The sequence below is a fragment of the Erinaceus europaeus genome, chromosome 10 (genome assembly GCF_950295315.1).
Source record: "Erinaceus europaeus chromosome 10, mEriEur2.1, whole genome shotgun sequence".
Classification (NCBI taxonomy): domain Eukaryota; kingdom Metazoa; phylum Chordata; class Mammalia; order Eulipotyphla; family Erinaceidae; genus Erinaceus; species Erinaceus europaeus.
In genome coordinates, this window is record NC_080171.1 from 97,363,765 (window position 1) to 97,391,076 (window position 27,312).

The 27,312-nt window shown below is 39.3% G+C and overlaps 1 protein-coding gene across 4 annotated transcripts in view; it reads right to left on the reverse strand.

Moving 5' to 3' along the window:
• MAPKAP1 (MAPK associated protein 1) overlaps positions 1-27,312 on the reverse strand; it is a 266,882-nt gene that overhangs the window by 41,359 nt on the left and 198,211 nt on the right. For 3 of the 4 annotated variants that reach the window (XM_007539996.3, XM_007539995.3, XM_007539999.3), the window contains one exon: positions 15,743-15,883. The exons of the other annotated variant lie outside the window; for it this stretch is intronic. In XM_007539996.3, the coding sequence (XP_007540058.1) occupies positions 15,743-15,883 (141 nt within the window). The remainder of the gene's footprint in view (positions 1-15,742; positions 15,884-27,312) is intronic. 4 annotated transcript variants of the gene reach the window in all.

Here is a 27,312-nt window from a genome sequence, read left to right on the forward strand (position 1 = left end):
AACAGGTAGGCAAATGATGAGAGGTGGGCCGAGTTGCAGATGGAGAATGAGAAAGGATCCTCGGGTGGAACTCTGGAACAGGTTGTGGAGGCCAGGCTGGCAGGCCTCTCAGAGCTGCTGCAACCCACATGTCACTGCCACTTCTCTATGACTAAGGGAAATGGACAGGCCAGGGGGCCAGAAACAGTAATATCTCTCAGTGGTGGTGGTGTGCTGAAAATAAGGGACTACTGAATGTTTGTTCTCTGTGATTTCTTCAAGTCCAAAACCCAGAAAAGGTGAAAATGGAAACCCAAGGAGACTCTCTACTGTTCTTTCTTCATTAGACTCAGTGCCAAGAATCACTTGTTACAACTTTCTCCATAGATTTAACAAGTATAATGCCAATTATAGATGCCATTTATTGAACATTAAAGACTACCAGCAATTACTAATGTTAACTAGTACCAACTATTTGCCAGAAGTCCTTTGTGTGTGCATTAACTTAAATCTCACCACAACCTTATGAGATATGCTTATCTCTATTTTATAAACAAGAAAATTGAAACACAGGTAAGTAACATGCCCAAGATCACACAGCTAAGAAGTAGCAAATCTCATTGGTTTAAAAATGAAGTAGCAGGGGTCGGGCTGTAGCACAGCAGGTTAAGTGCACATGGTGCAAAGTGCAAGGACCAGCATAAGGATCCCAGTTTGAGCCCCTGGCTCCCCACCTGCAGGGGAGTCACTTCACAGGCGGTGAAGCAGGTCTGCAGGTCTCTCCCTCTCTCTGTCTTCCTCTCCTCTCTCTATTTCTTTCTGTCCTATCCAACAATGACGATATCAGTAACAACAGTAATAACCACAACAACAACAACAAAAAAAAAAAACAAGGGCAACAAAAGGGAAAATAAATATTTAAAAAAATGAAGTAGCAAAGCTGACTCTAAAGAGAATCAGGAAATGTGATCCACAATTTGTCTTCTTATCCACTATACTAGGTGTTAGATATATATTTAAATTTAAAAATATACTCTAGACAGGGAGGGTATTTGTCTAAGTTGGGGAACTTTAAGTGGAAAGCCTTTTTTTCACATTCAGAGCTATCTAGCTTCTAGGTATGATTCTTTCCACTGTTTTGTGCAACTTCATTCAGTTATGCCAATAAGATGCAATAAGTTACTTGTGAACTAGTCTATAGTTTCTCAGTTTTCATCATGGAACAAATAAATGCTCAAATGTGTCAATAAATGCACATCCACTGTTGTTCAAACACAAAAAACCTCAAGCATGAAATTCAATCACTGTTCTTCATGGTCTTGATTTCCTTGGCTAAAGTTAGTGTGTAAAACCACTGCAGGAAAGGTACTATATCACTTATGCACTATCTTAATTTAATTTAGTCTCTCTCTTTTTTTACTGCAGGTATTTGCTGGAGCTTCATACCTGCACAATCTTACTGTCCTCAGCATACTGACCCATCCCCTTCCTCCCTCCCTCCCTTCTTTCCTTCCTTCTTTCCTTCCTTCCTTCCAGGTAAGAGACAGAGAGAAAAGAGACACCAAAGCCCTGTGTCACCACTCCTGAAGCTTGCTCCGTGCACAGTGCTCTCCTATGGTGGCTGAGGGCTTAAACCCAGGCTCTCACATATGGTGAACTGTGTGCTTTACCAGGTGAGTAATCAACTCACCCTATGCACTATTTTAAAGTAATTCCAATTATAAGCATATGTCTAAAAAAAAAAAAAAACAGGAAACTAATTTTTTTTTTTTGCCTCCAGGGTTATTGCTAGGGCTCGGTGCCTGCACTACTAATCCACTGCTCCTGGAGGCTATTTTCCCCCCATTTTGTTGCCTTGTTGTTGTTGTTATTGTTATTATTGTTGCTACTAATGTTATTGTTGGGTAGGATAGAGAGAAATTGAGAGAGGAAGGGAAGACAGAGAGAGGGAGAGAAAGACAGATACCTGCAGATGTGCTTCACCACTTTTGAGGCCACTGCCCTGCAGGTGGGGAGCCGGGGGCTCGAACTGAGATCCTTAAATCTGGTCCTTGTGCTTTGTGCCATGTGTGCTTAACCTGCTGCGCTGTCACCCGACCCCTGGGAACTAACTTTAGTTTACATTTCTCTTATCTGGCCAACAATAGGTGCCCTAATTAATCTAATCATGATGGAGTACAATGTAACCATGAAAATTACATGTAAAGAAAGAATGACTGGAAAATTCTTAAGATACTAAGTGAAAAGGGCAGAAAAATATTTATAGAGAAAAGGTCAAAAGCACACACTACAAATTGGTAGTAATGCTCAAGTCCGATTAGTGGGGCTACATCCTTTCCTTCTCTACATTTTTCTAAAAATATGTAAAAAAATTTTTTAAACTGACAATTTTTAATTTATACTTCAGTTTGGAGCCCTTTCTTAACTTTCTTTTGAAAGGTTTATTACCAAGATAGAGAGAATGTGGAGAGAGAATCAGAGAATGACTCTGGCTCTTGTAATGCCAGGGGTTGACCTTGGCAGCTCATGCTCAAGAGCTCGACGCTTTGGTGACTGCATCACCGCCCTCGTAGGCTGCCCTTTCCTAACTTTTAAAACAGAGGGGGAGGAGGCATGTTGAGTTCTCTAATTGCTATTTGTGAAAAATGATGCTAAACTGAAGGTTATTTCTACCTAGTTGTTCCCAAGCACCCTAGCCACATTATACCCAGCCTGATGCCATCCTCACAACCAGTCCCTGGCAGGCTGCGCCAGACCAACCAGGATCATCAGTTCCTTTCTTAAGAAACAAGTAAGGCCATTTGTCTCCTCTCTCAGCTTTCCTCCCCTACCCACTTATCCACAGCCATCCGTCATGACCTTTTCATGCACCCACTTCTGACAGTTTCCAGATACAGTGAGTTAAACTTCACTGGAAGCAAACTATCACACCAACTGTCAAAGGCAGAAAACATTGCCTGATTGCTGTCCTACATCAACACTGGCATATAAATCCTCCCTTAACAAGACAGCTCAAAATAAACAAAAACACAAGTCTAATGTATATACAACTCTCTTGGGAAACTATTTGTCCAAGGCTTTAGAATTAACATTAGGAAAACCCTATCTGTTTTAACTATCTGGAAGATTTTCATAAAAGGAAATTAGGACTGCGTATCATCTGTTCATATAGACTGAGTATCTACTTTATGTAGTAGCCCCTGTGCTGGCTGGGTGTATAGTGACTTATTGAGATCTGACTACACTTCTAGGAAAGCTGTTTTACAGGAGCCTGCTTAATATTTTAGGTGGCAGAGCAAAGAGATTAGGAATGGGAGCATTAACATCAGCGAATTCTAAGTTCACATGTCAGTTTTCCCACTTCCTTCAGGGCTTGTTTGGAGGTTCTAGCAGGGGAGCGCAGCTCCTCATAAACCCTGGACTGATGGTCTGTCTGTCTCTATTTGGCAAAGGTCCTCCTCTTCAACTGAGTGTGAAGCTTTGAGAAGGACACACATGGAGGGAAAGAGGAAAGGGACACCCACCTAGCCAGCCAGATCAGCCGAATCAACCCTGGCAATCAATGGGGTGACAGATGTTGCAGCTATAGATAACCTTATGCCCAGCCTTCCTACTTCCTAACTGTGACTTTGGGTAAGTTGCTCTAAAATGATGAGGAAAACAGTATCTATCTCATGGGCTTATTGTAAGGCTTAAGTGAAGTAAACTTTGTAAAGTTCCTAGAACAGTTTCATACATATTTTGTGACCTACACTGCTACTTTTCATAAGCCCTGTCAGTAGCCAGGCATTGTGCTATGTGACATAGTCCAGGTGAGGAGGGTCAGGACTGGGGAGTTCTGAGAGCCATGGAAGGGATATAAACAAGGGATCTGCTTGGTCTCCAGGGTGAGGGGAATTCTCTCTGGAAGCTGCTCTATACCCTGGTCTTAGAAGCATGAGAATCCACAATGATTATTCAGCTGGGGAGACCACTGCACTTATCCACATGAATCTTTGTAATAATCTCTATCATCAGAGATCATCAGGGATGCCACTTACTTGTTACAGTGGGGAGAAGTTGTAAAATGTGTGCTACAAAGTCCCTCCTACAAAGTCCCCATGTAACTGATTTGGAGATTCTGACTTTGAAGCACATCCCCACTGGTATTATGCTAGGCAAAGTTACTTCTCCCTCAGTGAGTTCTGAACTCCATTTTCCTCCTTTGTAAGTTGGGGGGAGGGTGACAACAGTATTAATTCCTGGGGAGTCATATAAACAGATAGGATGGCATAGCAGGTGAAAAACAAAAACAAAACAAACAAAAACCTGGCACATGGTAAGGGCTTAGCCAATTGCTAAAATATTCTTAAAGCTGAGGCTCAGCAAAGTGGAATGACATACTTTCCTAAGGTGAGTCAAATCAGTGCATGGAAAAGGTGGGGATGAAACCCAAGTTCATCTAACTCTAGTGTAAGTTCTGGAGCTGGTTTCTGTTGTCCCAGAGGAGCATGCTTACCTCTCAGGAGACACAACTCCCCTTAGGGAGGTTAAAATACCCTCCTCCCCCCAAAAAAAAATTTAGGGCATTTAACATTCTATGTCCGTGTATTCTCTGAGTTATTGTTTATTTGCTTAGATATCATGAAATATCATCAATTTCCTACAACTCTGATTCTAAGACTACAAAAGCCCCAGTGTTGTTAAATCCTGGAGTAGCTTTTCAGAGAGTCTACAATTCTCTTGTCTTCAGGTTATCTGGAGCCTATCAAAGCCTGGAAAAGCCTCTGGGGAATGCCTCTGAACTACTCTTCACCAAAGTGGATTTTGCTGAATCTACACAGCCAATCGATAGCATCCACAAAGCAGTCAAGGAAGTCTTTGAAACTTGTCTGAATTTACACACAGGATCAGATACACAGGCAGTTTGGGTTTAATGAGACCTCAGAGATCATCTAGTCTGGGGCTTTCATTCTCTATCTGAAGAAATTGAGGCTCAAGGCAGGGATATGACTTGTCTGGAGTCACCCATTAATGACATGGTTGTAGCCATAATTCACATCTGTCTACTACCAGGTCAGGGCATAAACAGATCAGTTCTTTTGTCTCACTATGCATTATGTTTATATAGTGGGGAAAAGCAGCACTGCTTCCAGCAGTGTTAGGAACTCAAAGCAGATGACAAAATCATGTTTTGGGGCACAACTAAAATCAGACCCATTAGAGCCTGACATTTTTGAGATTAAGTGGAGGTATTAGACCCCAGGATCACTGGTTCCATTCAAAGCACTAACCATCTGAAACCATTTGGGAACCATAGCTAAAAGCTGCCAATTCTAATGTGTGGTCAGTTAGATCCAGTGACAAGACTTAGTGTACCCAACTACACCATTATACTTGGAATGCAAACTAAGGGGTGACCTGAACATGAGTGACACCATGGGTATAATTAATGCAGTGCTCAGCACAATGTTGGATCCGACTAGACAAGACCTGGGGTTGTTTCATCTAATAAACATCTTTCTTGGGATAAAGACTACGTTCTCTCTATAGAGGAGAAAGTTACAAAGACTTTGTATATAGGCAGTTAATGTGCAAATGAAATATTGTCCTGGTAAATTGCTACCAGAGGTAAGCTTACAATGTCAAGTAGGAATGTTGTTTCCAAAAAGACTTTATAACATCCCTGTAGTATAGGGGGTAGAGTTTCATACCCTACTACACTGTTGGAGCTCAGGCGTTAAGATGAAGAAGTGATAAAAAGAATACAGAATTTTGAACTTTCACACATCCCATTCCCATAAATCATGCTGGTGGTTTTCAATTTTTTCCAATTATCAGACCTTTTTTTTCCTGTCATTTACACGATGTTTAATTGGGTTGTTGGGAAAGTCATGATGTATTTTTTCTATGTAACAAAGCATCATGACTTTTCCAACAACCCAATATTTGCTTTGACTTCCTTTTTTCACATGGAGCCATGGATTGAAGTAGGTCCCTCACAAATGCAAAGGGCGTTCTCTATCACATAGTCACCTTCCACCTCATTCACAATTTTTTTTTTCACAAACCTCTGAGAAACCTGATAAAGTGTCAGTAGTAATCCTGGACTATTCAACATTAATTCTCAAAAAGGTAGAGTCAAGTGCAGGGAACTAGGGAGGTTATAGATTAAAAAAGAAACAAACCCTTTTGACATTCCCAGTTAGAGGATCCCCCCCCCCCCAATTACTGCAATATTTGTCTTGCTATGTCATAAGTTCATTAGTATTCATTAACTTCTATTCTAAAATTTGGTTTAGAAAATGTTGTTATAATAGAACACAGAATAATCATTTTACTACTACAATTCCTATTCTCCAATTAGTCAATGGGCATAGAGACTTTAGAGTTAAGTGTGATACATGTCTCCTCATGATCATTTCAGTAATCTTTGAATGGAGGGTTTCTCCTTATTATTCAATAAGAAAATGAAATAAAGATGGAAGAAAGATAAATCTACTTCCTAAGAACATGCACTTTCAGATTATCTAATTACTTGAACTATACTCCATAGATAACCGTATCACAAAATAGCAGGAGCAAATATTTTATTCATTCAGAATAGAGAACTACTTTTAGTGTTAAGAGTGAGCCTGCAGAGTGATGAAGTCCAGGCAACAAGCTTGTTTTCACTTACTTAGTGTTGTGTTGTTAATATATTTAAGTTTGCATACTGTGCACTATGAATTAACACTACAATAAAGTCTTCCTTTAGTGCTCTTTGTAAGTATTGACTAGGAGGTTAAATAATAACTGCAATGTAACAGATAAACCAGGGAAGACAATAGATGGCAAGTATGCTGCCTCTCATCATGCACAGGGCAGGCATTTTTAATCAATCACAGAGTTTCTTTATGTTGCCTTCAGATGCAGTTTGAGATGCTGCCTCAGCATAACACTCTGGGTAGCCAAGACAAACTTGGAGTTGCTTTATAAGATGAAACCTTTTTGCCTTCTCTAAGATAGATGCTATTGTATTTGACTGTTTTATATTTATAAATATATACTATAGTCACAATGATTATAATTTATATATGGATTGTTTAATGAAGAAATAATGGAAGTAACCATACAATTTGGTAGAAATTATCTCACAGTACAGTCTTAAGCTACATGTCCTATATAGAATTTGAATTATCTTATACAGAATTATGCTACCTTTTGTGTGCAATTATGAAATTCATGGTATATTATGTATTCAGTAATTTATCTCTGGGGACTGTCTACACTGACCAATTATATCTAATATGCAGGAGTCAGGTTAGCACATGAGGTATAAAAGGACTTTTAAAAATATTTATTTTCCCTTTTATTGCTCTTCTTGTTTTTTGTTTGTTTTTACTGTTGTTGTAGTTATTATTGTTGTTATTGATGTCATCATTGTTACATAGGACAGAGAGAAATGGAGAGAGGAGGGGAAGACAGAGAGGAGAAGAGAAAAACAGATACCTACAGGCCTGCTTCACTGCCTGTGAAGTGATTCCCCTGCAGGTGGGGAGCCAGGGGCTCGAACCAGGATCCTTATGCAGGTCCTTGTGCTTCGTACCATGTGCATTTAACCTGCTGCGCTACCGCCCGACTCCCTTCTATTCTATCTTTATAAATTCACTTTCTGTCTTTGAGTATAGGGAAGGCTCATCTACTGAGGTTCAGTCAGAGTCACCTATGTGGGGAAAGACAGAGTCCTGAGGTGCTCTCCACCGGCAGCATCATTGCACTACCGCCCAGCTCCCATAAAAGTACTTCTTAGTCTGACATTCTGTGTGGAGAAAATCAAGCCAATCTGCCTAGTCAGTGAAAACAAGTCTTGGAAGATAAGGAGTAAGAAAGTCTGAGGGAGCTGGGAGGTGGCACACATGGCAGAAAGCACACAGACTGGCATCAGGATCCTGGTTCGAGCCCTTAGCTCCCCACCTGCAAGGGGTTCGCTTCACAGGAGGTAAAGCAGGTCTGCAGGTATCTATCTTTCTCTCCCCCCCCTCTGTTTTCCCCCTCCCCTCTCAATTTCTCTCTGTCCTATCCAACAACAACAGCAATAACAACAACAACGATAAATAACAAGGGCAACAAAAGGGAAAAAAATTTAAAAAATAAAAAAAAAAAGAAAATTTTCTGAATAGTGAGGTTGCATCTCCCAAGCCCCACAATTAAGGGGAGAAAATGTGAGTTAGCAGGTCTGGGATGAGTCAGCAATGTGGAGACGCTGATATATACTCAGGGTCAGGATTACTACTTTAAGATACTATGCCAATGAGAGGTGTACTACAGTGATGTCTTGGGTTAATTCTGTCTTGCTTCTTTTTCCTTTTCATTTTTCAAATTATTTTTTATTTCTTTATTGGGGGATTAATGTTTTATGGTTGTCAGTAAATACAATAGTTGGTACATGCATAACATTTCCCAGCTTTCCACACAACAATACAACCCTCACTAGGTCCTCTACCATTATGTTCCAGGACCTAAACCCTCCCCCCTACCCACTCTAGAATCTTTTACTTTGGTGCAATACACCAACTCCAGTCCAAGTTCCTTTTATTTTTAATCCCACCAATGTTATTACTAGGACAAATCCACTACTCCCAGTGATTCTCTCTCTCTCTTTTATTTGACTAGACAAACAGAAATTGAGAAGGGATAGAGAGGAACAGAGAAAGAAAGACACCTGTAGCACTGTCTCACCACTTGTGAAGTTTCCACTGCAGATAGAGAGCAGGGCTGAACTCAGATCCTTATGCATGGTAATCAGCCAGATGTGTCACTGCCCAGGCTACTTTGCCTTGTTTCTTGCAAAGGTTTCTGAATAGTTGATTGGCAAGTGCATGATAATTTAGCTTTTGCTAGTCAGCCAATAAACACTCACTGATAGTAATTATGGGATCACTAGATCATGGTTGGCATTTGCCATATGACCCTTGGAGTTTTGATTTTACACAACCTTCATTACCCTGCTAACCTTGGCATACTTGGGTAGTAGCCCTGTCTTAATGCCTAATCTTATGATCAGGCACATAGGATCAGGTAATTGGGAGATAAGGTTAATGTGCATAACCTGAGCTTGGCATGAGCTCAAATAAGCTATATATTTAATAGGTATTGCAATTTCTGGTGCAATACAGAAGAGAAGTGGATAAGCCAGAATTCTAAGAATGTTTGTGAAAAATATATGAATGGTTAGGCGTCATGTTTTGTTTGCCAAGCTTTCCAAGTGGGTAGAGCAGGGGTGGTGAACACATTTCAACTTAAGAACTGACTCCAGCTGACTAGTAGGGGATGCTTATAGGGCTTTGTTAGAGAGGGTTCTGAGACCAAGTCTGAAGCCAGAGGGAAGATGTACAGTAACTAACAATGAACGGAGGACAGAAAAGCAGCTCGAGTGCTGCACTGACACTGATCTATAGATCCTAGGGTAGAGAGACGTGTAAGGGATAGGCAGCATTTTTAGAACAGGCCTACTAAATGTAATCACTTCCTTTGTGAAGGCAAATTATTAATGACTGAAGCATGATGGATTGGATTTGGCATATGCAATTGGGCTTCAGTCTCCTGTATCGAGACTGAACATTCTACTGTATATTCTGATGGCTGATGGGGAGGGAGAATTATTGCTGATTAAGTAACAGCTGTATGCCAGTAAATACCAAGTGCTTTATACATATTATATTATCTCATTAACTCCCTCAAGACTCAGTTTCCCAGTTAGAAAATGGGAATAGCAACATAAATATACTGTGTAGATTAAAAAAGGTAACAGGTGAAAGTTCACTGCATACTATAATGTGATACGTAATTTTATAGTATTAAGACAATAATTATTTTCATTCAAGGCATATTATAGTAATTATAGGATTCAGTCTTAGACTCTGGTCCCAGTTTTACTACATATTGGACTTTTTCTTTATCTTTAATTTTTTATATTTATTTATTTTCCCTTTTGTTGCCCTTGTTTTTTATTGTTGTAGTTATTTATTGTTGTTATTGATGTCATCATTGTTAATAGGACAGAGAGAAATGGAGAGAGATAGGGAAGACAGAGAGAGGGAGAGAAAAATAGATATCTACAGGCCTACTTCACTGCTTGTGAAGCGATTCCCCTGCAGGTGGGGAGCCAGGGGCTCGAACCGGGATCCTTCGCACCACATGCACTTAACCCGCTGTGCTACTGCCCAACTCCCTGGACTTTTTATTTTTAAAAAATTATCTTTATTTATTTATTAGATAGAAATACTCAGAAATTGAGAGGAAGGAGGATATAGAGAGGGAGAGAGAAAGAGAAATATCTGCAGCACTGCTTCACCATTTGTGAAGCTTTCTCCCTACAGGTGGAGACTGAGGGCTTGAACCTGGGTCCTTAAGCATTGTAACATGCATTAAACCAGATGTACCACCACCTAGCCCCCTTGGATTTTTTTTTGCACTTTGTTTCCATATATATATATATATATATATATATATATATATATATATATATATATATTCAATATGATCTAATAACAGCACTTTGATGGTAGAAAATAATGCATATAAAAGAAAATACAGTAAACATTTGATAAATAGAAACTGCTTTTAAAAGTAATTCTTGGGGGTCAGGTGGTAGCGCAGTGGGTTAAGCGCACATGGCACAAAGTGCAGGGTCTGGCATAAGGATCCCAGTTTGAGCCCCCAGCTCCCCACTTGCAGGGGTGTTGCTTCATAGGCAGTGAAGCAGGTCTGCAGGTGTCTATCTTTCTCTCCCCTTCTGTGTCTTCCCCTCCTCTCTCTATTTCTCTTTGTCCTATCCAACAACAAACGACATCAACAACAACAACAATAACCACAACAAGGGCAACAAAAGGGGGGAAAATGGCCTCCAGGAGCAGTGGATTCATGGTGCAGGCACTGAGCCCTAGCAATAACCCTGAAGGCAAAAAAAAAAAAGTAATTCTTGCTGATGTTACTTAAAACATGGGATACTTGCCACAGGTTTCATTAGTAAACTCCAATACAGTTTAATTAATTAATTAACTAATTAATTAATTTTTTGTCATTACAGGCTTTCACCACTGCAGACCAACTTCTTTTTTTTCTGGTGGAAAGAGAGAGAGAAAAAGGTATCACAGCATCAAAGCTTCCCTCTGTATGGTGGGGGCCAGGTTCAAACCTGGGTTGTGCACATGACAAAGCAAGTGTACCATTCAAATGAGCTATCTTGCTGGCCTATTTTATTTATTGTTAACCAGAGCACTGTTCAGCTCTGGCTCAAGGTTTTGCTAAGAAATGAACCTGGGACTTCAGAGCCTCAGATATGAAGGTCTTTTGCATAACCACTAAGCCATACCTCTGAAAATCAGTTTGTGTTAGGGTCTTACAGATAGATCAAAAATTTGAATTTTTCATTTCCTGACCTCAGAAACAAACAGCAAATAGTGAAACTTGAGTCTTGGCCACTACTACTTGATCAGAAGACAAAATGGCACTGCTGAGCTTTGGGATTCTACGCTCTGGCTATGTGCTCTTATGTACTACTCAGAGTGGATGGGTAGTTTTCTGTGGAATCAGCAGGGCTGCTGGGTAAACACTGCACACAGACACTTACCACTTAGAAGAACTTGCCACAGGGGGCAAGTGAAATCTCTGCTCTGACTGACACAGGATGGACGAGTGGAGGAGTCCATCCATCAGTGTCAGGAAAGATCTGAAGCACCTGGCTAGTCAGTTGAAATAAAATAAATTATTTACTGATCCCAGAATCCAGCTGCTCACTTGTATGCTCATAAAGAGAGTGCTATTTTGCTGCCCAGCAGTTTGTGTAGATTTTCTTTCAGGAAGAGTTTTTAGATTGCTGTGTGAAAATTTTTTTGTTGTTGTTGTTGTTGATAAAATGAAAGGTGTTAATCTGATTTGCAAGGAGGGAGAGAGGGGCTTAAGTTATATACTTAAATTCACCGGCATGGGAGTAGAATAGGAGCTTATTTTATCCACTGCATGATAGAGCAAGGGCACAGTGCTTGTCTTGAAAGTAATTAGAGGTGGACCAGGAGGTGGCACAGTGGTAAAGCTTTGGACTCTCAAGCATGAGGTCCTGAGTTCGATCCCTGGCAGCACATGTGTCAGAGTGATGTCTGGTTATTTTTCTCTCCTCCTATCTTTCTCATAAATGAATAAAAATCTTTTTTTTTTTTAAAAAGAAAGAAAGAAATTAGAGAAGTTTTTGATGACAATACTGAAGACTGAACTTAAGAGTCATGATAGAAAGTAATGTCTCAACCAACATCAGTTGTCAGATGTTTCAAAGGTCCTTACAGCTGTCACTGGCCACCAGAGGGCACCACCAGTGCCACCGGAAACTTCCAGAGATCCAACTGGGGCCCAGCTTCCAGTCACCTCAGTTCTGAGGACCATTATATCAGGAAGAGAGATTTGGCATCACTGTCACTGTCCATTTCTACCCGACAAGTCTCCATGTGTATAAGTGAAACTGCTAATAGGGCCACCATCTAATCTGAGTCACCTGGCTAAGCATTTTCAAATGGTAGGCTAGGAAGGAAATCAATAGACAAAACTGAAATGACAACAGTAACTGTAACACTAAGATATACTACCACTCAGGATATAGCTGCTATGGGGAGTCGGGCGGTAGCGCAGCAGGTTAAGTGCACGTGGCACAAAGAGCAAGGACAGGCGGTGAAGCAGGTCTGCAGGTGTCTATCTTTCTCTCCTCCTCTCTGTCTTCCCCTTCTCGCTCCATTTCTCTCTGTCCTATCCAACAATAATGACATCAACAACAACAACAATAATAATAACTACAACAATAAAACAACAAGGGCAACAAAAGGGAAAATAAATAAATTTAAAAAATTTATGCAATCTGAATTTTTCATAAAGTCTACATATTTAACATAGTCAGAATCCAGATAAAGAAAAAAGAACCTTACCAGCCTCTCAGAAGTACCCTGTCGAGTCATTGAGGCCTCTGCCCTAATAGCCATTATTATTATTATTGCCATTAGAGTTATCAGTAGAGCTTTGTGCCTGCACAACTAATCTACCACTCCCAGCAGCCATTTCTTCCTTCCTTTCTTCCTCCCTCTCACCCTCTCTTCTTTTCTATCTCTCTCCCTTTACTAAATAGGACAGAGAGAAATGGAGAGGGGAATGGGAAATAGAGGTTTCAAGAGAGACATGTAGACCTGCTTCATGTTTTAAAGCGTCCCCTTGTAGGTAGGGAGTGGGGGCTCAAACAGGGCTTGAGCCTGAGTTTTTGCACATGGTAACACATGGCCTCAGCTGGGTGTGCCACCACCCAGCCCCCTCATTACTGCATTTTATATAGTATATTTGTGCGTGCATGCCTGAATTTTATAAATGGAATCTGAAAATATATACTCTCCTTTCCCTTTTGTTTTGAACAGCATTATATTTTTATTATTATGAGAGATACGAGAGAAAGAACAAGACTGACAAACTTTATGTTTGACGAATCAACATCAAACAAGCCATTGTGGTGTCTTGCACCAAAGTAAAGAACTCTGGGGTGGGAGGAGTGTTAAATCTTGGAACGTGATGGCATAGGAGAAACTGATTGGTAGTGGGGAAGGGTTAGATTCTTATGTGGAAAACTGAGAAATGTTACACATGTAAAAACTACTGTATCTTACTATTAACTATAAACCATTAATCCCCCAAATATAGTAAGGGGGGACAGGCAGTAGCAAACCTGGTTAAGTGCTCACATTACAGTGCGCAAGGACCCAGGTTCAAGCGTCTGGCCCCCGACCTGCAGAAGGAAAGCTTCATGAGCTGTGAAGCAGGGATGCAGGTATTTATCTTCTCCTCCCCTCTCAATCTCTGTCTCTAATAATAAATAAATACATATATTTTAAAAAAGAAAAATAAGCAATTCAATTTGTTATTAATATTTTACTGTTATTATCTCAGTGTATTTTTTCATTGCCACCAGGGTTAAAACTGGGGCTCTAACTGTTCCCAGCAATCATTTGTCTATTTGTTTATTTACTTATTTGATAGGGCAGAGAGAAATTGAGAGAGAGTAGGAAGGAAGGGAGAGAGAGAGAAAGATACACACCTGCAGACCTACTTCACCACCTGGGTCCAAATAAGCAGTTCTTACCGCTTTAGATATTTAAAAACTTTTCTGAGGAGGGAGAAAAAGGTCTAGAGAGAAATAAACGGTGAGTTTTGTATTTTGGTTTCAAGATTCTGGGTGCTAATTCATCTATTTAGTTTGTTAGAATCAACATCATGTTAGCATCTGCTGTTTAGTGAGCACTTGCTATGTGGTGGGTGTCTTTCTAAGTATACTGCATGTATAATGACATCTTCACTCCTATAGTATTTTATCTATGCGATAATATGAGATATTACTTCAGTTGACAAAGAAACTCAAGATCTATTCATTTGCCTGTGGCAATAAATGAGCAGGGGTTTGAACCCAGGCTTCTAATCCCTGAGTCTGCCTAAGGTTCCACTATTGCATCTCCACTATCAGCTTTCATTTACCAAAAGGGTACCAACTGCCAGCCCCCTGTGCTAATACTCTCCACAGAATATTTCACTTATTTCCCACAGTAATCCTAAAATTGCCACCTGATATTCCTACCTAAGCAGAACAGAATTGAAGCTCAGAGAGTAGTATTAAGACACTTGCCTAATGACTGGTTACTGAAAGAGTCCCAATTTGGATCATATCTGATTCCCATGTCCATCTCTTAATTTTTAAACTATCCAGTCAGCATATTCTAAGCTCCTGTCAACCATGATAGGCAAGAATATTTGATTCTCATTACAAATTAGTCAGACTAATGCTAACATTAGGAGACACATACAAAACACTGTAAGAAACATAAAGTTAGTGAGCCTTAACGGTAGAATTACAATTTTCTCCCTTTACACATGAGGCCAGTGAAGGGGCAGTGTGAATCAGTGGCAGAGTCAAAGTATAGCCCACCTCTCTGAGCAAGCCTGGCATCCAGACCTGTTCCCCTTCCTCTGACTGCCTTTTGTTAGGGAAGAAGTGCACTCAGGTTGGCTATGCCAGGGTTCTGCCTCTGTTCTTCATACCTACTGACTGTGAGCTTGAACATGACATTTCACCTCTCTGTGGATCCTTTACTTCTTTGTTAGGTAGTTAAGTATTGCATATAGAACACTTAGCACAGTGCCTAATACACAGCTGATACCTATAAATGACAGGCATGATGATGATATATTAATATTATGTTGACTACTATAGTGCTATTTTTTACTCCTGTTAGTTTAAGTCAAAACAGAAATTAAGCACTTAATTGGAACAAATTAACTCCAAATATTAGCTGAAAGTTCTGAATTATCTAGTGAGAATCCAAATATAACTTCTGAGATCATTAAAAAGCTTCCTGAATAAAATCATGAATGAATAGGCAATGAATTCATTGAATAAGAAAAAACAAGTGGCAATGTTACAAAGCCATTGTAAGGATAACATGTAAGATAATTAAATAATGAAAAGAATCATGGATCTTCACAGAAGTCAATCAGTTTGATAAGACTCAAGGTGGTTCTATTTCTAATCTTCTGCTTCACAAAAACAGAAGTGCTTGGGTGGGGGTAAAGGAGGTATTTTAAATTTCATATGTAAATATTTTCTCTGAAAACAAATTACCGTTAGTCATTCAGGCCACGTGGAAGCTGTATGCGGTTTCTTTGCCTGTTTATGCATTGACCACTGACATAAAGGATTCATTTCATTGTCTGTTCAAGCACTTACCTAACTGTACATCAGTTGTGAATCGTAGTCTGTGGATCATGCTGACTTTGAAAGACTTGTAATGGTGGCTGCTAAGCATATCCTGTACTGTAGCTATGTCAATTTGTGAATCTTCCTCAAAAACCCCGTCTGCCCTTGAACCTGGGGAGGAAAAAGCAGTTTAACACATAAAGATACATGAGGCTTGGCAAATGGTATCTGCTTAAAATGCTTTGGGATAAATTAAAGTAATATGGGCTATTTAATTTGGAGAAGAAAAGGCTGAGCGATGACTTAATAATGCCATTCCAGTAAACAGAGAATGGTAATGTATTAATCACTCAACAATTAATTCCACAAACACTGTCTATTCTATGGCAGGCTCTTGGCTGGGCAGTGGGGATAAAGAAGGAAAAAAAAAAAAAAAGAAAGCTCCTGCTTGCCAGAAGCTTTCCGTCTCCATGAGAATGACTCAAAAATCACAAAAGCATGGATGTTCACATTTCTTGCCTTGTTCTTTCATAACAACAACCCTAAGGTTCTGCAGAGTGAATCTAGGATCTCACACAGCCATCAAACCACTAAGCAACCTCCCCAGACCAATTTTTGTCCTACATATTTTTTGAGAGATAGAAAGGAGAGAAAGATAGAAGCAGACAAACAGGAGACATGAGAGACACCAAAGCACTAATCCATGATCCATGGTATTTCCATGTAGTGCCAGGATCAACCCAGGGTCTCATGCATTGTAAGGAGTGCACGTTACCAGCTGAGTCACCTCCTGGCAACTCTAATTTTTTTGTCTAGTAATGATCTTCATGATCATAAAAACAATCTATGCTCCTTCAGGAATTCCTGACTTTATTCAAGATTCTCAAACTGCTTATCAGTTTCTCTGCCTTGCCCCCTACACTCTCCACTAGTGCAGGATAGATGGCTCAACAGTCTCTTAACAGGCATTCTGACCAATAGGCTCCCTCTGCAAATTCACCACCCCAGGACTTTCCCATTCCTCTATTTCTCTGATCATTCATATACTCATCAGTGTTCACTGAGAGTTTTGTGTATGTTAAGTACTCTGACGTATGTGGTACATGGAGCAAATAAGATGGCTGGTGTCAACTATCTTCCCTGATTTCTAAGGACCACCTGAATCAAACAAACCTTTGCAGCTAAGCAATCAAGGCCATGCATAATCTCGATGAGACATTAATTTTTCAATTTTACTTGTCACTTCTCATACATACCTTCTCTCTTAAATTCCTCAGACTGCACAGAGGTCAGGATTTTCTACTTAGGGGTCTTTGCTCATGAGGTATCCTTGGTTTAGAATACCTCTTCCACCCTTACACCCATGACCTGTCAAAACACCACACAGGCCAAATCAAACTCCATCCTGCAAATTCCACAGCAGTTTATACTTGAAGTAAGAGGCTTAAATCCTAGCTCTGCCTCTAACTCACATGGCAGTGGGCAAGTGCTCTTATCTCTCTGAACTCCAATTTATGCTATCCAAAGAATGTCAACATGTATTAATCTAACACACAATACATTTAACAGATAACAGCTATGATTATTTTTATTCTACTGTAGTAGCCAATCACATTCACCCTTGCATTAGAATTGCTGAGTGGTTATTCTGTCCTAATTTGAAAGCTTCAGAAGGCCAGCAAAGCTTCTTATTTATCTCTAGATCTTCCTCTTCAAGTATTATAGGCAACTGGCATACTAAATTTTGCAAAATACTGGATTGTCAGAAAAGTTATGACATATTTTTCCATGCAAAAAAGTATCATGGCTTTCCTGACAATCCAACAAATAAGTAAATAATAGCAGTTTGTATATATGAGTACTTACAACACATCAGATATGATGCTGAGCACTTCACACACACATGTAAACTGCATGGCAACCCAGCAGGTTCTAGAATTTTCCATATTCTACAGATGAGAAATCTGAGGCTTGGGGGGACCAAGTCACAGGCCCAAGGCCACACTAAAAGCTAGACTACCTGCTGCCACACTCTCCCTTTTCTAGACTTTGCAATGTGGTCCATTAAGTGTTTGGCTGCTGATACCATTCACTGGAGGATGGGAAACACCTGTCTGGCAGAGACCAAACAGACTAGGGTGCACTAGGCCTTATGTTGAGCACCCAGAGATGAAAATAAGGAAACCCAGAGATAATTCCTTATGGCAGAATTGGAAGGGTAGTGAATTCTAGATTTGGACATAAAATTAGAAGTTTTTATCACTTAACTGAAGCCTGACAACTATATGATTTTTCTTACAGAGTAAACTTTTAACAAATCTTTTTATTGGGGGGATTAATGATTTATACTTGACAGTAAATACAGTTGTTGGTACATGTGTAAAAGCTCTCAGTTTTCTGCAAAACACTCTTAACCCCACCTAGGTCCTCCACCAGTGTGCACTAGGACTTGAAGCCCCTTCCCCCACTTCTCCATAGTCCTTTACTTTGGTGCAGTATACCAAACCCAGTCCAAATTCTGTTTGATGTTTCCCCTTCCCTTCTATCCTTATTTCTCAACTTCAGTCTACAAGTGAGATCATCAGGGCAAACTTTTAAGTCAAAGTTCATTTCTGATGTCTTTACATTTAAGTAATGTATGAGGAACTGTTTATTTCCAAATATTACAATTATTTCCAGCCTGGGTCCTTCTACCACCTAGAATAAAGGTTCTTCCTCATCCTTAACACGTTATTCACTGAATGCCTGTGACACATTCCCAGTCATGGAGCATGTGTATTTGTCTTCTCTGCTCAGGTCATGTTCTCCCTATTTCATTTCCTCCTGACTTCTTCCATCTTCCTCCTGAAGAGTTTAGCTCAAGTGATACTACAAGGAAATCTTTCCTGACTCTAGATTCCAAAGTTTAGTTCAGCTCCTTCTGTCATCATACCCTGCACTTTCCTTCAGAATATGTATCACAGATAGTATAGTGCTCTTAGGCAATGTGACCTCTTTATTCACTTATATAAGTCAAGTCCTGCTAATGCTACCATAAGCCAGGTGTCATGTCCATATTAATGAAGAGTTTCAGAGCAATTTAGTCAGCATCACATTACTAGGATGTGGCGGAGTTACAGTCAGTATCTACAAAGGCCATTGGGTGACCGTATTTCCTTTATTTAGAACATCTGTGATTTTGGACTGAGATGCCATGATCATAATTACTAGTCGGATTAATGATCACATCTCAAACTGAGAGGTTGACTAAAATTGAGTTTTGAAATCATTTTTTAAATTAACACATTTAAAAATATATTTTAGGGTGGGGGCAGATAGCATAGTGGTTATGCAAACAGACTGTCATGCCTAAGACTCCAAAGTCCCAGGTTCAATCCCCCACAGCACCATAAACCAGAGCTGATCAGTGCTCTGGTAAAAAAAAAAAAAAAAAAATATATATATATATATATATATATATATATATATATATGTGTGTGTGTGTGTGTATTATATATTTACTTACTTATTGGAGAGAGACAGAGAGAAATTGAAAAGGGTAGAAGGAGAGGGAGAGAGACACTGGTAACACTGTTTTACTGCTCACAAAACATCCCCTGTGCAGGCTGGGGCATGGGACTTGAACTGGGACCCTTGCACACTGGAACACATGTACTCAACCAGGTGTGCCATTGTATGGCTCTCAATTATTTATTTATTCACTTGTTTATTACCAGAGCACTACTCAACTCTGGTTTATGGTGGTGCTGAGAACTGAATCAGAGATGCTGTAGCCTTGGGCATGGAAGTCTTTTTGTATAACCATTATGCTGTATCCTCCAGCCCTGAAATTTAGTTTTGAATAATCATTCACTTATTCTAATAAACACTTTATTGAAACAGAATTGCCAAGACATATTTCTATCTATTTCAGAAACTTTAATGTGCCTGAAAATTGCAGAGAATTTTGGTGAAATGTTAAAATCTTTTCAAGTTTTAAAACTGATTTAAAGCTACTTTTTTTTTTGAAATGCCATTATCAGATATAACTTAATTCAAGAGCTTTTGTTTTCTTTACTAATTAGTATTTTCTAAATATTGTAGGTATTTGATCTGGAAAGAGGTAACAGCTCATTATGCTAAATGCCAATTACTAAAAAAAAAAAAAACTCTCACACTTAAGAGTTTTACATTTTATGATGTTGGATTAAAATCAATTTAAAAATTACTATAACGTGACATATAATTTTTTACTGAGCAATTTCAATGCCAGCTGCTAATAAAGCATCTTAGCTGTAAATGATAATTCAGATGCTTTTAGATAAAGTGGTGCATAAATATGGCTAGAAATTGATTTAGCTTCTTGTAGAAGCTACTGAAGAATGACATATTTTGTTTAATACACCAGCTAATGTAGTCCTAAAAGCTCAAACAAGTGCCAGTTTTCACTCCTAAATTTGCTGTAGGAGATTAATGAAAACTTTATATTTTGCTGAAATGTTAATAATGGGCAGATGAGATGATAGGATTTTAGTAGAGGTCTTAAAGCTATGGAATAACCAGCAAGGCTTGTCAATTTCTTTATATTAATTTTGTTCGAGACTTATATAGCTGGAGCTGGCTCAACACACTAATGCTTCTTGCATTGACCTTCTACTTTCTGGCAGTGCAAATTGATAGCCCATTTGAAGATTCTAGTCCTCAGTAGTTGGGTGAGTTCTGAGCCTTATTCTAGCTGAAACGAGATGTGTTTACTTTTAAATATTTTTATTTATTTTATTATCGTTATTTTTTTAATTTATTTTTTATTTAAGAAAGGATAAATTTACAAAACCATAGGATAGGAGGGGTACAACTCCCCACAATTCCCACCACCCAATCTCCATATCCCATCCCTTCCCCTGATAGCTTTCCCATTCTCTATCCCTCTGGGAGCATGGACCCAGGGTCGTTGTGGGTTGCAGAAGGTGGAAGGTCTGGCTTCTGTAATTGCTTCCCCGTATTTTATTATTTTTTTAATGAGAGAGATACAGAGAGAAAGTCCAGAGTACTGCTCAGCTTTGGTTTATAGTGGTACTGGGGATTGAACCTGGGATCTCAGAGCCTCATGAAAGTCTTGCATAGCCAGCTCCCCAGACTGAGATGTGTTTACTTTTATCATCAGAATAGCAACAGCACCTGAGAGAGTAGAGAAAGAAGCTATAGTTCTAGATTTGCTTCCAATACACGCTCCTTACTTTAAGGCAGGCTGTCTGTTAAATGGGAACAACTGATCTTGGAGTCCGTTTCTTTAAGTAGCTTTGAAATGCTGCTCCTTGGAGGAAAGTGTGTCTGTGCAACTTGCAACTACTGTCCCCATGCTAGTCAAATGCTTATATTATGCTAGTGTATGGAAGGACAAAGGGCTGCAAAAGGACAACCCCGAGAATAAGGCAGGGTTCCTGATCTTCATGAGCTGAAAGACTTTCCATAAAACACAAACAGTGTAAGTGTAGAAGTACCAAGAATGATGCAAGCAACAGATACTTGATCTAAAGACGAAAACATCTGAAGTGGTGCATTATGTCAAAAAGCATTTTTTAGATGAGGAAAATTCTATAAACACCTTTAGTGTTTGTATTCTTCTGGGAAAGGGGAAAACCCAATCACACATGAAAGATGCTTGGCAGTGTACCATGTGCATATTAAAATTATTACTGTACTGTCGACTTCACATTAAAATTCCACTTCTGTTAAGAAGACATTTTTATCTATTCACAGTAAAAAGTAGAGAGAAACAGAATATCTTACAAAATAAACACATTATAAAATACCACTCCCCAAACTATTAATTTAATTGAAATATAACCCTGTGGTATTTTGTTAAATTAGCAATGAAAGAAGGTCACAAGCAATTAAATGAAACAAAAGTCACACTGTGTTCATCTACATTAATGTTGAACTAGAACTTCTCGTGAATGACAAGATAAATTGTAATGGTGCCTTCAAAGACTTCACATGTATTTTGTCAAAGTCGAGAGTGTTAATGTCTCTATGTGCCATGGATTACCATAATGTATCGTGTCAAAACGCTAGAGCTGCAATAACTCAAAGGTGTCTTACGATAGATCAAATTTTGGGGTGGGACCTAAAAGCAACTTGCACACCAAAGCTCAAGTGGACTGACAACAGGCTTTGCAAAGAATGACAGGCAGTACACTCAGACGAAAATTGAAGAGAGGTGGAGCTGAACATACCGGAAGAGGGAAGGAGGGAACAAGCAACAGGCCCAGCCTGAATGGCAAAACCAGGCTGAAGTAGGAGGAAACGGCGAAGCTGAGGAGTACTTGGTCTTGAAGGTTCACAACAATGAAAAGAAACAGAACATATAATTCAGAGAGGTAGATTCAAATGCTAACTAACAGTCAGCACTCCCGCCTAAGAAGACATTGTTGGAATGAAGCAGGGCTGGGACAGGCCTACTGAACTCTGCTGTCCTTCTCCTACACATCCCATCTCATTTCATCCTTATAAGCAGTAGCAAGGAGAGCAACTGCATGTTTATAAGCTGCCAATCAGTGATTCTTACAGTACAGTCTAGGTCCCCGGGAGAGGAGTAGACATGGGGTCCATAACGTCATTGCTATTTTCATAACAATGATAGTAAGACACCATTTGCCCTTTTTCATGCTTATTATCTTACAAGTGCAAAAAAAGTAATAAAAAGTTCATTAAAATGGTCTGATTCCACTCTGCAACTAACCTTTAAGAAACTATCGCTTGAGTTTTGGTACAGTTATGAAAATTAATATCCACTATTACCTGAAAAGGCTAGTGAAATACTTCCTATTCTAACATTTTAGGCCAAAATTTCCTTAAAGACTGCAACAGAAGCAATAAATTGCAATAGACTGAATGCAGTAGTAGATACTGAGCCAGATGTTACAGAAATTTTCAAAAATATGAAACAGTGCTCACTGGTTCCAGTAATTAGTCAATAATTCATCTTCCTGATGGAACAAAAATAAATAAATACATGCACTTTAGAGAAAAAAAAAATAAAACAGCAACACATTTCTCATTAAAAATTTCAGTGGCCTAGGCGGCTATGCAGCAGTTGGAGTGCCAGACCTGCACACAATGAGGTCTTGTGTTGGGTCCTCAGCACTGTGTATGCCAGAATGATGGCTCGAGCTCTTTCTCTCTCTTAATACATTGCCAAAAATAAAATTTCTAAAGAAAATAGTTGTTTTTGTTTTTTTTTAACCAGAATACTGGCTTATGGTGATGTGGTATGAGGGACTGAACCTGGGAGTTCAAAGCCTCAGGCATGAGAGTCTCTGCATAACCATTATGCTACCTCCCCCACTCCAAATAGTTGTCTTTTTATTAAAAAAAAGTTATTTACGTTATTTAAGTAATACTGCCCTCTTTATTTGTTGCTGTTGCATAAGTAGGCTCTTGTGCATGCATGATTTCAGTGCTCCAGGCTGTTTTCTTTCCTCTGTCATTCAAACAGACCTAGAAAAAGTGCAAGCAAAACACTAGAGCTTTCTTGGGTGCCAAGGCACCTCCTTTGTAGTACCAGGGTTTGAACATGGATCATGTGCATAACATGCAACTTCTTCATGGTATTTAAAATGAATTCATAAACATTTTTAATTTCTAGATTTTTATTTCCAATAGATAAAATCTTGTAAATAAAAAGCTCTTCAGGTTCCTTGAGAATTTTTAAGAGTTTAAAGAAGTTCTAAAATCAAAAAGCTTGACAATTGCTGTTTTTATTGGTTAAGTTATGCTTTTATTGTCACTAGATGTTGATTGGGATAATCAGATGAACACAAACAGTAGTTTCAGCTGTGTGTTTGTTATGTATCTGACAGCACAGAAAGACTGTATACGTATCATAAGAGTAACATGTTTGCTCTTGGTCGATCAGATCAAGACTAATTATGATTAATACATTTTTTAATTTAAAAAGTCTTTTATATATGTGATTTCACTGGATTAATGAGCATATATGCAACTTCCTTTTAGACAAATGGGCACTAATCTTTAAATCAAAGTTCAGATTAGCTCAATACATACTACTTACATATCTTTTATGTAACCTATGCTTATACATACAAACTAAATGGGAATTTTCACTTCATTTTAAGGTCTGATGAATCTTAGACCAAGTCTTAAAGGCTCTATTCTAGTTATATGTTAAAGAAACTTCAGTTCCTCTAAAAAGATCTATGCCAACTCTAGAACTCAACTCGAAGAGTAATAACCTTTGCTAAGCCTTACCATTAAAATGACATAGTATACTATGATCCTGTCCTAACTTCCTTGGGTAGATGACTTCTCCAATGCATTCTGGAGCCTCATCTCTCCAGAGCTCTACCCCACCAGGAAAGATAGAAACAGGCTGGAGGTATGGATTGGCCTGCAAGAGTCCCCCCTTTCTGAACCCCCAAAAGAAGTCTGGTCCATACTCCCAAAGGGAGAGAAATGTTTTTTTTTATTATTATCTTTATTTATTATGGATCGAGAAAGCCAGAATTTTAGGGGGAAGGGGGTGATAGAGAGGAAGAGAGACAGTGAGACACCTGCAAACACTGCTTCACCATTCATGAAGCTTTTCCCCTGTAGGTGGGGACTGGGGGCTCAAACCTGGATCCTTGCACATTGTAACATGTGCACTTAACCAGGTGTGCCACCACCCAGCCCCAGGGAGAGAAATGTTAAGGGAAGATGACCAGAGGGCTCTGACTTCCAATTCCACCAACATCTGGAGAGAAAAGAGGAAAAAAGCAAAGACATTTGGAAGTAGTAATAGGTATAAGTGTGACTTAGGAAGAGAAGGCAGGACAATAGGAAAAAAAAGGGCATATATATATATATATATATATATATATATATATATATATGTATATATATATATGTATGTATGTAATAGTCAACTCATATCTATGACCTTGGAGGAACTATTGCAGTTTCCAATGGAGGGGATGATGGGAACAGTATGGAATCATACCCCTATTATCTTTAATTTTGTAAACTGATATTAAATCACTGATAAATTTGCTAATAAAATAAAATGCCATAGCATGATGACACTACTAATCATTCCAAGTTCATAGTCACTCAGCACCAACCACAGGCTGGTATACTAGCTCTTCAGGCACACTGGAGGCTGGCAGGTTTTCCAGGTATTGGGAAGGAGAAAGGCAGTCCACAGAGGGAAACAATAGCCTGAGAAACAGTAACGTCCACAGTGTGAGCACAAAGGAGCAAGGGATGTGTGAAGGGGGGAGCAGAAAATCAAATGATGGGAAGAAGAGGGGGAGAGGTTCTTCAAGGATAGAGGTCCATTCATCTCTGCTCCTGTACACAGTAAGATGCTGTTCTCCAAACAACTGACTGGGAGAAGAATGAAATAAACCATCTTTTGCCTATCTTGAAATCACATTGCTACTCCTCACACTGAATAATCCCTGCTTTAACTAAACTGAATTTTGCCCAGCTCATACACCATCTCGTAAGAATGTTCCTTCTTCTCTTTAAAATCAATATACATCAAGATCTAATCTAGAACTGTCCCTCTTCTGAAATCCTACAGCATTTGTAAGAGTCTTCTCATGATAAGTCTCTTATATGATAAGCATCTGTACACCCCTTTTAGACTGTGAACTCCTGTGAATAGAAACATCTCATTCTACAGAGCACATAATACATGTTCAATAAAAGATCTATAGTGGGAATCGGGTGATAGTGCAGCGGGTTAAATGCACGTGGCGTGAAGCGTGTCTGCAGGTGTCTATCTTTCTCTCCCCCTCTGTCTTCCCCTCCTCTCTCCATTTCTCTCTATCTTATCTAACAACAACAATAATAACTACAACAACAATAAAAACAAGGGCAACAAAAGGGAAAATATATATATATATATATATTTAAAAAGATCTATATTGACATTAGAAAATTCTGATGCAACACATCTAACTGTAACAGTACCTGAGTTTGCCCTCCATCCCTTCTACTTACCTTAGTTATGAGAATCTAATACAGCATACCTAATTTTCAGTTACTCCACCAGGCTAAGAGCCTAACTTAACTGCAAGAGCAGCTAACATCTACTGAGTACTTAATATTTACCAGACACTATGCTCAGCACTTTAAGTATATCACTTGACTTTCTCAATGGCCCTTTAAAATTAACATCATCCTCTTTTTATAAGTTAGATACTAGGCCCTCATACATGGACATGTGTGTGCTCTACTGGATATGTCACCACCTGACCCCTCTATTATTCTATTTTTATACATCTTTCTTTTTAAAAACTTATCACACTACAGTCTCCATAACATGGGGTTCCTCTCTCTCACCTCAACACTAGCTTGTCCAGAGGAGGATAGCATCAATGACTGGATGCTGAACGAATAAATCTGTGCTGAAGTGATTTAACAACCATTCTAAATGGAAGAAGCATAACCCTTCAAGGCTTAACCCTCAGTTCACTACAGGTTTGCTTGAAAGTGAGGGTGATGACAGAAGTCCCATTGCCTTTTCTTCCTCCAATGTGTCTTTGTCCCATGTTCAAATACACAAAAAATAGTAGAATCTTCCATTTGGAAGATCCTGGGCTTTTCTGACATTTTACATGGCAAAATACTCAAGAACTGTAATATTTGATGAACACTGAGGCACTTCTCTCTCTCTCTCTCTCTCTCTTTGACTCTAGAGTCAGAGACTGAGAGCATACAGGCTGAAAGAACCCCACCTACAATGAGGGCAGTCACTGTAGAGCTGTTCCCTGATGCATTATCAAACATTATCCAGAGGCTTCAGGGCAGTTTCTGGGGCCAAGAGTCTACCAGAGGGATGAAAATCCCTGTGCCCTCACTTAGAGCCTATACAGAGTTTGTGGCTCGTCAAACATGTTTCCTTACTGCTCTAATGTACCAGTGTATCGCTTAATGAAAGTTCTTAATTGTAATTCAATTAATTACATACACAGAGTCCCCAATTACATTTTCCAATAAGACATTGGCTGTGGTACAGGTCTAAATGCACTTAACCAATTTTAATTTATTAAGACCAATTTCCCTTGAATACTAATTACTACCTAATGATAAAAGGGGGGGTACAAGAGAGGGAGAGGGGAATGAAAATTGCAAATCATGTGGAATTTCTCAGCTCACATAGAGCAATTCAGTCACTTAGGACATAAGATGTAAGTGTGGATGGGGCACAAGTCCTGGTCCAGCAGAAGCCAGCACTGCTTTTTGCTGTAGATATCACCTGGCCTTGGTGCTGGCCATTGTTCAAAGAGGTTTGTGGAAGCCTAAGAGATGAAAGGGAAGCCAGGAATAATAGGAGGGAAAAGGTCACCACACACACACACACACACACACACACACACACACACGCACAGACTAGCTGTGGTATTTGGGCACAGGCATGAGCCCTGTCTCAGGCACCCAGACAAACATTGCAAATGACCAACACTGACACGGTGCATTGCACTTTATGTTTTTAATGTACATGCTCTCAAATTACTTCTTTCAGTAGTTTAATTCTCATGACAGCCCTCCAGGGTAGGGACTACCATTGCAGTTTATAGATGAGGAAGTGAGGTTCACAGAGAAGGACTTAC